Raw genomic sequence first — 9,783 nt, 5'->3', positions numbered from 1 at the left:
CACATGGCAGCTCTGTACCAAATATGAAATAAATCTGCCACAATGGATGCTTTAAATCTGCCACATTTATGCTTTGGCTCATATCTCAGAAACTACAGGGGTTAGAACAAAAAAAAATTCTCTGATTCCTTGAAAGCTCTTGACTGAAAGTAAAACAAACTCTTGTGAGGCTGTTCATCCAATTCTAACCAAATCTGGTATACTGTACATAATCTAGAGACCATGCTGACAAAATTGTAGCAATATCTGCTTGGACCCTGATAACTGCCGTTTGTGGCTGTATTTGCATTGTGATTTTGTATCAATGTAGAGATCATTAAATTCTACATATGCTTAAACACGTGACTTTTCTGTATTTAACTGTATCTCCTAAAGCAACATTGTGCAATAACCAGAGTTAGCCTAAAGACCAGGAATCATTTTGAAAACTGACTCTCTTAGTTACCATGCACGTTGCATTAGGCGTAGGGATATGCAGCCCTAAATTGCAGCTCACTATATTTACTCTGTAACCCTGAAAGTGATCTGTCTAAGGCTTGTACAGATTTCGCACTGAATTTCAGATCTAGGGTTAGACCCTTTTCAGATCAGGAACTATGGAAAATGTAGCTGAAAGTACCTTTAAAGTTATTCCTTTTTTTCAAATTCAGATTGCACACTTGACAGATTCTATATTGTGTTGCACACCCAGCAGTGGGCTATTAGGCTCCCTGTCATGCATTAGACTATGCACTCACCCCTCTTCTGAATAATGTTTTGGAGTCCTGCTGATAGTCCGCAGTGGAGGTTGGCATAGAAATGGAAAACATGTCAAATCTCTTCGAAATTTGGCATTGGATAGCTTAAGAATTCTGTACATAGTGAAAATACAATAAAACGTCAAGGGGCGCAAATTGGGGGACAATCTACGTTAACAAAATGTGCGCCGCAGGCAATGACATGTGCAAAGCCAGTATGTTAATAAATAAAGCGTTGCGCTCAGCCAGATGTGGAGATACGCCCCCTTTCAGCGCTCATGAAATTAAGGTAACGTGACGATGAAAGTCTGTGCAAACTCTGCAGTTAACTATTTAAAGACGCTGACCTACATGTTCGCTTAACGTAACACACCGCTTTGTCACCCATTGCTTAAGATGTTTTTATGTTACACGTGTTCAGCCACTCACTAACAGCTTGAGCGTGTTCAGTAGATAGACATTTGCCACACCAAACAAAAAAAAAAGATTTGTAACCCTGACTGGTAACTGAATTGATAAAGAGGGTTCATTATCTACTTAATAATGAAGACGTTAAATGCGGTCTTTTCATCAGAAAACAAAGATGGAGAAAAAAACTGTCGTTCCAAATATTTGTTTTGCATATGTGGAATAACATACCTTAACCTTACCCTCCCCTTGTTTAATTTATACTGTGGATTGTGTCTGTGTGCTTGGAAGCGTGCCCAAATAAGGCCCACAAAATGAAAACGAAAACAGCTTTGACGGAATTAAGAATCATGGAACAGGACAAACATAAACGCTTCAGTAGCAGGGTCACAAAGGTAAGTTGTGCTTGGCACTAAACATTTCCGAAGTGGGATGTGGTGCAGCAGGCATAGGTAAGAGGGAGGAAGAGACAGGACAGAGAATGAAAGATCTTACATTTAGGTTCTAAAGCAATTGAAACAATTAACCATTCACAAGCTACATTCACAAAGTAGATTGCTGTTGCGACACACTTCTTTTAATCTTTGTGACATTTTTACCTCATTGCAGTGCAGTATTCATTAAAGACAGACCATCTTCATTATTTGGATTGGCATCATTGAATTGTCAGAATCAATACAATTCACAATTTTTGCAACAAAAACTCCATGCGTTTCTTACTTTAGCATGCAAGTCAAACAAGGGCAGCACACAGAAAGAAGGGTCCTATGAAAATACGAAATACAATTCTATTATTATTGTAAAGCTAAATAAAGATCATTGATAACAATGTCCTTTTAAATGGTTCTCTGTTCCAAAGGTCACGACGACTCTGGCGGCAGACCCTTCAGCTAGCTGAAAAGCAGACGCAGACAAAAGTGACCATTTTACAAGGACCATTTTACAACCCAGATATTTGGGAGGCAAACGGGTCACGCAATCAAGGATTACGATAACCATAACCAGTCTGCAGAGGACTTACCATGCTATCGGATTTGCAGTGACATCAGGAATACCACACCACACCCCTAAGCCACAGTATAAAAGTGCACACATCTTCTCAGTTAGGTCTCTCTACTCCAAGACGTTGAGGGAGATTGCAAGGAACAACACTTCCATGAAAATGGCACCAACAGGCACGAAAAAGGTAAACCATCTGCACATTATCTTACAACGCGTAAAACCTTGAGACCAGGCAGTGCTGTGCATAAAATAATTAAATGAAGTAAAAAGTATTTTTTTCTGTGAGCGTGAGAACTGGAAACCTCAAAAGGAGTAAATACAACTTTCGTGCGTAATGGCGTCATATTTGGTATTCACTATACTGACACAGTGTCTAAGTTTAACAGAGTAACGTTTATTTCTGAAGGGGATTCTGGAACGGCTCGGTGCAGGGGAGGTCGTAATTGGAGATGGTGGGTTCGTCTTTGCCCTGGAGAAAAGAGGTTATGTGAAGGCAGGACCGTGGACTCCAGAGGCTGCAGCGGAGCATCCAGAGGCTGGTATGTGACCACGCGCCGCTCGTCCAACAACAACAATACTTTTATTTCAGTGATGACAAACATTTCTTAGAGTTGCTGTGAATTGAGAAAACCAACTGTTGCACTCATAACACGCCCTTGAATGAAGGAAGCAGACTCTCATGCCATTTTCATATCACAGTGCGACAGCTGCACAGAGAGTTTCTGAGGGCGGGATCGAATGTCATGCAGACATTTACATTCTACGCCAGTGATGACAAACTGGAGAACAGGGGCAACAAGTTAACCTTCACAGTAAGTGAATTCAAGTCTAATTGTTGTATCCGTTTTGCGTGTGCAAATGTATTTCTCAAGTGTGTCTCTCCAGCTGTTTTTGCAATAAAGGAGGCAGCTGTGGGGAACTCGGCAGACCGGTTTCGGACTCCCAGTCATTTAGAAGTTGAGAAAGACAAAGAGGAGGGGAATCTAAGCCTTTTTTCAAAACACTGTAGTACAGTCGTGTGACATTATGCATCCATCCATGGACCCTTATGTTGTAGGTTGTACCTAAGCACAGGGGGTTAATTGGGATTTGTCGTGTGCGTGTGTGTGCGCGCGTGTCTTCTGTGGGATGGCTCTATGGTCCGTTTCAGCCATGGTTGCCATGGTCTCACAGGCGTGTGCGCATCAGCAACAGTAATGGACAAAATATTTTGACATTTAGGAAGCCTATATAATAAATACTGTCAAACTGAGCAGACTATCATAGCAACTCAAGTGACACCATGGCTAGGTAATGCAAGGTAGTCTTATCAGTTTTCCTAGCTATAACTTCATTTATTAAGATGTGTGTGTTATCTGTCTTAATATTATATAATGTAAATTACATCTAATTTAATGTAATTATAAAAAAGACTGGTCCATTCATATGAATTCATTTATATTAATATTCTTTCCTTTATTGGTAGGCCCTGATCAGACAGAAGGCCTCTTTTTCTGGTTATTTCACATAATCAAGTCAAGTCAAATCAAATGTATTCATAAAGCACATTTAAAAAAAAAAAACTCACGTTGACCAAAGTGCTGTACAATCAGAGTAGGCAATCACAATAAAATATTGAATCAAATAAAAACTGAAACAAAACCCTCACATAAGCATCTATATATACAGTGCAAGTGTGCAAATAGAATAGAATAGAATATATTTATTTGTCATTGCACAAGTGCAACGAAATTGAGGTGGCAGCTCTCAGACTTTGTGCTATTGAAAAATAAAAAAAATAAAACAATACAAATATATACAATATAACAAATTTACATTATGAAGACTCAGCTTACAAGTTTAAAAAAAAAACACAAGACATATTACGCATTGTTAAGTGCTATGATGGCTCTTGGATAGAAGCTGGTTCTCAGCCTGTCTGTTTTTGCTTTGATGGTGCGAAAGCGCCTCCCTGAGGGCAACAGTTCAAAAAGGTGGTGACCAGGGAGGCGCTTTCTCTGAGGATGCTGTGGGCCTTCCTGAGGCAGCGTGTTCTATAGATGTCCTCCAGAGGTGTCAGAGAGCAGCCAATGACTCTTTGTGCGGTGTTAATGACCCTCTGGAGTACCTTTCTTTCTGCTGCTGTGCAGCTGGCAAACCACAGCGAGATGCCATAGCTCAGCACTGACTCCACAGAGCAGCGGTAAAACGACACTAACAGTTCCTGTTTTAACAGCCTCTGTTGTGCCTTCATCAATCATCAATTCAGATCAGGAGGATCCAAAACACTAAAGAATAAAAGTGTGTTTTGAGCCTGGATTTGAAGGAGGGCTAATCTAATAGAGAGGGGGGTGCTGCTCCACAATCTAGGGGCCGCAGCAGCAAAGTTGGGTCACCCCTGGATTTCAGCTTAGGTCGGGGGCCCCAAGTTTGGCAGTAAATGTTTTGCACAATGTTTATATGCCCTGGGCACCTTGTGTTTTAAACTAAATGCATAGATGCCGTTCCCGTCCTTGTGCTTTGGTGTCATTTCAGCTGGTCGCGCACCTCACAATTTTTGTAACCTGTAATTACTAGATGGTATTTTTTCTTGGCAACACCTATTGTTTATAAGGAGACTGCAGCGACTCACAAGCACAAAAGATTTTGGCGCTGTGTTGACGCCATCGTTGGCATGTGTAATGACCAATCAGTCATGCATGCTGACTGCCTGGACCCCTTATAACAAGAACAAAAGCAATAGAATTAGGGCACCTTCGCTGTTTGGACCCCTTATAACAAGAACAAAAGCAATGGAATTAGGGGCACCTTCGCCTCCGACTTCAGAGAGTTAAAGTAATTATCGAGTGGGAGTGTTCATCTCTTATCATGTTTTTTTGACTGTTACAACCATGTTGAAATTACATACTTATTGCAGTGCCAATACCTGAGCTTTCTCAGAGCATCCATTTCAATGTCTTTATTACTTATGAATGTGTCTTGCATAGTTCTGTATAAGTATATGATGTAAAAGTTCTGTTTAAGTATATGTATATGATTAGATACTTCAGTATAAGTATATGTTTATGATTTTAAGGATATATATTATATGATTATAAGGTTATATTTGGCACTCATCAGTTTGTCTCTGGGGACTCTGCAGGGTCAGCAGATCAATGAGGCAGCATGTGACCTGGCCAGAGAGGTGGCTGACGAGGGCGACGCTCTGGTGGCCGGTGGTGTATCCCAGACCCCCACATACTTGAGCGGCAAGAGCGAGGATGAAGTGAAGGCCATTCTTAAGAAGCAGCTTGAGGTCTTCATCAAGAAAGATGTGGACTTCCTGATTGCTGAGGTAAGGTTATCAAGACACAAGCAACACTCTTCAGGTATTCTGAAAGGCATTGCGAACTCATTCTCTTTATTGTGTTTCAGTATTTTGAGCATGTTGAGGAGGCTGAGTGGGCCGTTCAGGTGCTGAAGGCCACTGGGAAACCTGTTGCTGCCAATCTGTGCATCGGGCCAGAGGGTGACATGCATGGAGTGAGCCCAGCAGAGTGTGCTGTCCGCCTGGTTAAGGCAGGTGAGTGTCTCCAAACCAAACACTCACTCCAGTCCAGACAATCACTGCTATTTACCTGTTTGGCTGGTTTGTCATCTGTAAGTGCTTTAGAAAAGGATGATAGTGGACAGAAAATCCCAGGCTGTATCAAGGCAATTAAACATTGTTAAGACTTACCTTAACCCTCATTTTTTTAGGTCAGTTAATTTACCTCAACTGGAAAGCACTTTGTTTTAACTCCCATTGTTTTAAAATTAACTATATAAATAGAAGTGACTGGAAGCTACATTTAGAGTAACTTACATTTGGTTCATTTATTAAAATATAATATATTTATTAAAATATCTTGCCATATGATTTTGGATGCATGACCTCTTTTGTCTACTAAATTATTTCTGTAAACTGTATCTGTGCCCCATGTACTCCTTTTCTGTGGATTAATCTGATGATATGTGTGGTTCCCCTGGTCAATGATATTGACACACACGTTTCTTAAGTTCAGTGACACTTTTGGCTTAATGGAGCCAAGCAAGACATTGTCGTAGATAAGATCCCGCTCACCTTTTTTTTTTTGCAGGTGCCGATATTATTGGAGTCAACTGTCACTTTGACCCCATGACCTGTGTGAAGACTGTGAAGATGATGAAGGAAGGTGTTGAGAAGGCGGGGCTTAAGAGTCACTACATGGTGCAGCCATTGGCTTTCCACACCCCTGACTGCGGCTGTCAAGGCTTCATTGATTTGGTTGAGTTTCCCTTTGGTAAGAGTGCCACCATACACACTTAGTTATGCAACTACTGCTGTATAAAACATCCACATTTCATGCAAGCACAACCTCATCTGGAATTGTGTTTTCTACATATGTGTACAGAAAAGGTTGTTGTGAATGTCTGCCTTTATATTGCCACCCACCACTTTTTTTGTCATGTTTGAGGTCCTTAAAGTATTAGCATTAGCCCGTACAGTTGTAGGCTCCGTTACATGATTAGGACCAGATGTTGACTAACGTGAATGTAGCAACAACTATGTCCCACCTTGCTCTTTGGATGCATGTCTGTCTTGTTTTAGAAACTTAGCTATTCGGTCCCTTGCCTGTATAATGTCATCTTTTTTCCTATTTCCTTTTTGCTCATGCCAAATTTTGATGGCTCGATTTTGTAAATAATGGGGTGTAGACAAATTAACGCATGGCTACCTGTAAGTCCAAAATATTTTTGCACTTTAATAGAGGGAAATGTTAAGGCTACATGTTGTAGCATGGAGCTAAATACATTGACAGCAGGCATCATGTAAACAAATAATACAAGCACTTTCTGAAAACATACATATGTATATTCCTCCGCTCAATGGCCGGCATTTATGAGTGAGGATCACTCTGTCTCCTTCATTGAAATTAATTGGAAGAGTTGTTTCTGCTTTCCTTAGAGGCCTATATGAATTTTGTACATTGAAAAAGAAATCCTGTATTGATTGCTTTAATTCATTTTGTTCATGTGGCACTGATGTCAACATTAGTCAAGTAAATTCACTGCACCACTTTGTTCAGTGTGGGATCACCCAAGTCATCACACGGGTTTGGTGACTGTAGCACCCCCCACTCGTCAAATGACAGACATTTCTTTGATCTTTATGACATGGGTCACACTCCCTCCACTAGGTTTGTAGTCAATTTACCTCAGACCATTATCAATACAAGACGTAACCTCCTGTTAGGCAGTTCCACAATTAAATGACATGGTGAAATGTGCTGACCCAAGAACCACACAAGGCCTTAGTTGAATCCTGATTTTATGCTAAAGCCAACTTTGACGTAAGAGTGAAGTACAAATGTTGAATTCACGCATGCTGAAAAACAAATACAATAATAAACTAAGGAAAACAATAGGGCTTCGCTGCCTACAGCAGCTCGGGCCTTATTATTTAGAGGTGCCTTCCTTTACTTCTCTGACCTGTTTCACATCGCCCACTTCCATCTCTTTCAGCCCTGGAGCCTAGGATCCTGACCCGGTGGGACATGCAGGCCTATGCCAGAGAGGCCTACAAAGTCGGTATCCGGTACATTGGAGGCTGCTGTGGATACGAACCATACCATATCCGTGCCGTGGCTGAAGAGCTGGCACCAGAGAGGGGCTTCCTTCCTGCTGCCTCTGAAAAGCATGGCTTGTGGGCTAGTGGCCTGGAGATGCACACTAAACCATGGGTTAGAGCAAGGTGAGTACAACACCACTCACTCGCCTCAGTATCATAGATATCTCTAGGGTTAGAGCCACTCACTCACTGTAGTATCATAGATATTTCTTCTCATGGGGACTCTGCTAAGTAATTACACCAGAAAGGGCAAATGAATTACAGAGCTGCCATACATCTTCTGCCAGTTTTCAGTCAGTGCTCACTGTTGTGTGTGTCTATTCAAGGGCCCGTCGTGACTACTGGGAGAACCTCAAGCCTGCCTCTGGAAGGCCTAAGTGCCCATCCTTGTCAACCCCAGACGGTTGGGGTGTAACACAGGGCTCCGCTGAACTGGTTCAGCAGAAGGAAGCCACCACCCAGGACCAGCTCAAACCCCTCTTTGAGAAGGCCAAGCATTGAGTCCAACCGGAGGATGAGCAGGGGGGTGCTGGAGACCAAAATCATCCATGTAAAGCTGCCTGTAGTTTGATTTACTGGAGATTCCCGTTATACCCCCCCTACTTATTATCCACACAAGTTTGCAAAAATATTACAGAACTAATACAGTTAAGCGTACTTGTTGGTGTCAGGACCAGTCTTCAGTTTTCTACATTGTTATATCTTTCACCTAGAGCCTCTTGCAATAGAATAGAACAACACATTATAACCACATCATTCTTGATGGAATCCAGCAGCATTTGGAGGATAATGAACTATGATTGAAATCTAAAAATGTTGACTGATTTAAGGTTACCACATTCATTTAAAATAGTATTTGTAGCTAAGCTGCACTCCATGTTTCCTGAACGCTCCATAGTTATGACAGTGTTGACCATTGATTTTTTTAAGGTTCAATAAAACGTCCATATGATACTCATGTCGTCCTGCTCATTGTTTCCTATTTTTCACAACTCCTTGGCCTCTATAGAAAGCTTTGTCAGTGAGGATTTTGAATGTATATATAATAGCTCCATGATCGTCTGTGAAGTAGAGCAGGTCTTCAGAAAGTGGTACATGGAAACGATGAGTCTTTGAAGCTCTTTCCAGATGCCTGCATATCAATGAATCTGATCAGTTCACTAACAGAGTTTCATGAAATTGAACAATTGGTTGAAGAACTTATATACATCAGACATTATCACAGATTATCTCCCTCTGGAACGAAATACTGTTTTCTGATTGGCTAATGGGGTGTACATTAAGTTCGTATAACCGGACACCTTGGACGTAGTCCCAGTAGAAACGTTAAATCGCCGTTCCATATCAATGCTCATGAATGGTTACCATTGACAACCAACGTAACGTTTTTTTTTTCTTCAAAAAACGCACTACTTTCTCTAACGGGAGCACTAGGCTTCAAATCAAGAATTCATCAGGTTATTATGCATATTACATTTCCTAAAGATAAAGGAAATTCTAAATAATAATAATAATAATAATAAAAACATTTTTGGATGTTGTAAACGGGAGATAAGCGGGATAACGGCCTCCGAGCTGTCCAGTTCTACGAAGTTAATGGACTTCTGCGGACCAACACCACTCCGCTCCGCGTCGTGGTGTTCTTTGCCCCGCAGCGTCCATTAACTTCGTAGAACTGGACAGCTCGTCGGCCGTTATCCCTTACATAATTGTCATTAACAGTCTACATATCTTTCAACACACATTATAAACATGTTTTAACATTCTCACTGAACAGATATTTAAGTATTTTTTCATTTTTTTAAAACATTTGTACTGGTGGAATAGGTGTCAGCTGCTGAGAAACAGCCTAGGTACAGGGCTCGTCGAGATGCTGATCCTGCGAGAAGGGCAGCGTATGGCACAGGCTTATGGAATCAGATCAATGCCATAAATATTTTGCAATCTGTAATATAGATTTTGTATCCGTAATACAGATTTAGTATCTGTGAAACCATCTACACTTTCAAAACCTATCTACAGATACGG

General features: G+C 41.1%; 2 protein-coding genes across 2 annotated transcripts in view; one reads left to right on the top strand and one right to left on the bottom strand.

Moving 5' to 3' along the window:
- dmgdh (dimethylglycine dehydrogenase) overlaps positions 1 to 907 on the bottom strand; it is a 54,774-nt gene extending 53,867 nt beyond the window's left edge. Inside the window, exon 1 of the mRNA XM_080847996.1 lies at positions 738 to 907. Coding sequence (XP_080704122.1) covers positions 738 to 859 — 122 coding nt within the window. The 5' untranslated portion in view covers positions 860 to 907. The remainder of the gene's footprint in view (positions 1 to 737) is intronic.
- A 1,363-nt stretch (positions 908 to 2,270) lies between these two features.
- bhmt (betaine-homocysteine methyltransferase) lies at positions 2,271 to 8,709 on the top strand. Its single transcript, XM_080846948.1, has 8 exons — positions 2,271 to 2,331; positions 2,554 to 2,686; positions 2,847 to 2,959; positions 5,269 to 5,460; positions 5,541 to 5,688; positions 6,245 to 6,427; positions 7,650 to 7,878; positions 8,082 to 8,709. The coding sequence occupies exons 1-8, from the start codon at positions 2,302 to 2,304 to the stop codon at positions 8,254 to 8,256; spliced, it is 1,203 nt and encodes a 400-aa protein (XP_080703074.1). The 5' UTR covers positions 2,271 to 2,301; the 3' UTR covers positions 8,257 to 8,709.
- Positions 8,710 to 9,783: the final 1,074 nt, after the last annotated feature.

Source organism: Sprattus sprattus (genome assembly GCF_963457725.1).
Source record: "Sprattus sprattus genome assembly, chromosome: 11".
NCBI lineage: Eukaryota > Metazoa > Chordata > Actinopteri > Clupeiformes > Clupeidae > Sprattus > Sprattus sprattus.
Note: the sequence above shows the minus strand (reverse complement) of the source record. Positions and strands in the feature narration are given on the sequence as shown.

What these genes read in the sequence shown, in the direction of transcription:
- bhmt (XM_080846948.1), top strand. Translation starts at nt 2,302, where the DNA reads ATGAAAATGGCACCAACAGGCACGAAAAAG. An exon ending in AGCGGAGCATCCAGAGGCTG is followed by an intron (nt 2,687 to 2,846) that starts GTATGTGACCAC and finishes TTCATATCACAG; the next exon opens with TGCGACAGCTGCACAGAGAG. An exon ending in TGTCCGCCTGGTTAAGGCAG is followed by an intron (nt 5,689 to 6,244) that starts GTGAGTGTCTCC and finishes TTTTTTTTGCAG; the next exon opens with GTGCCGATATTATTGGAGTC.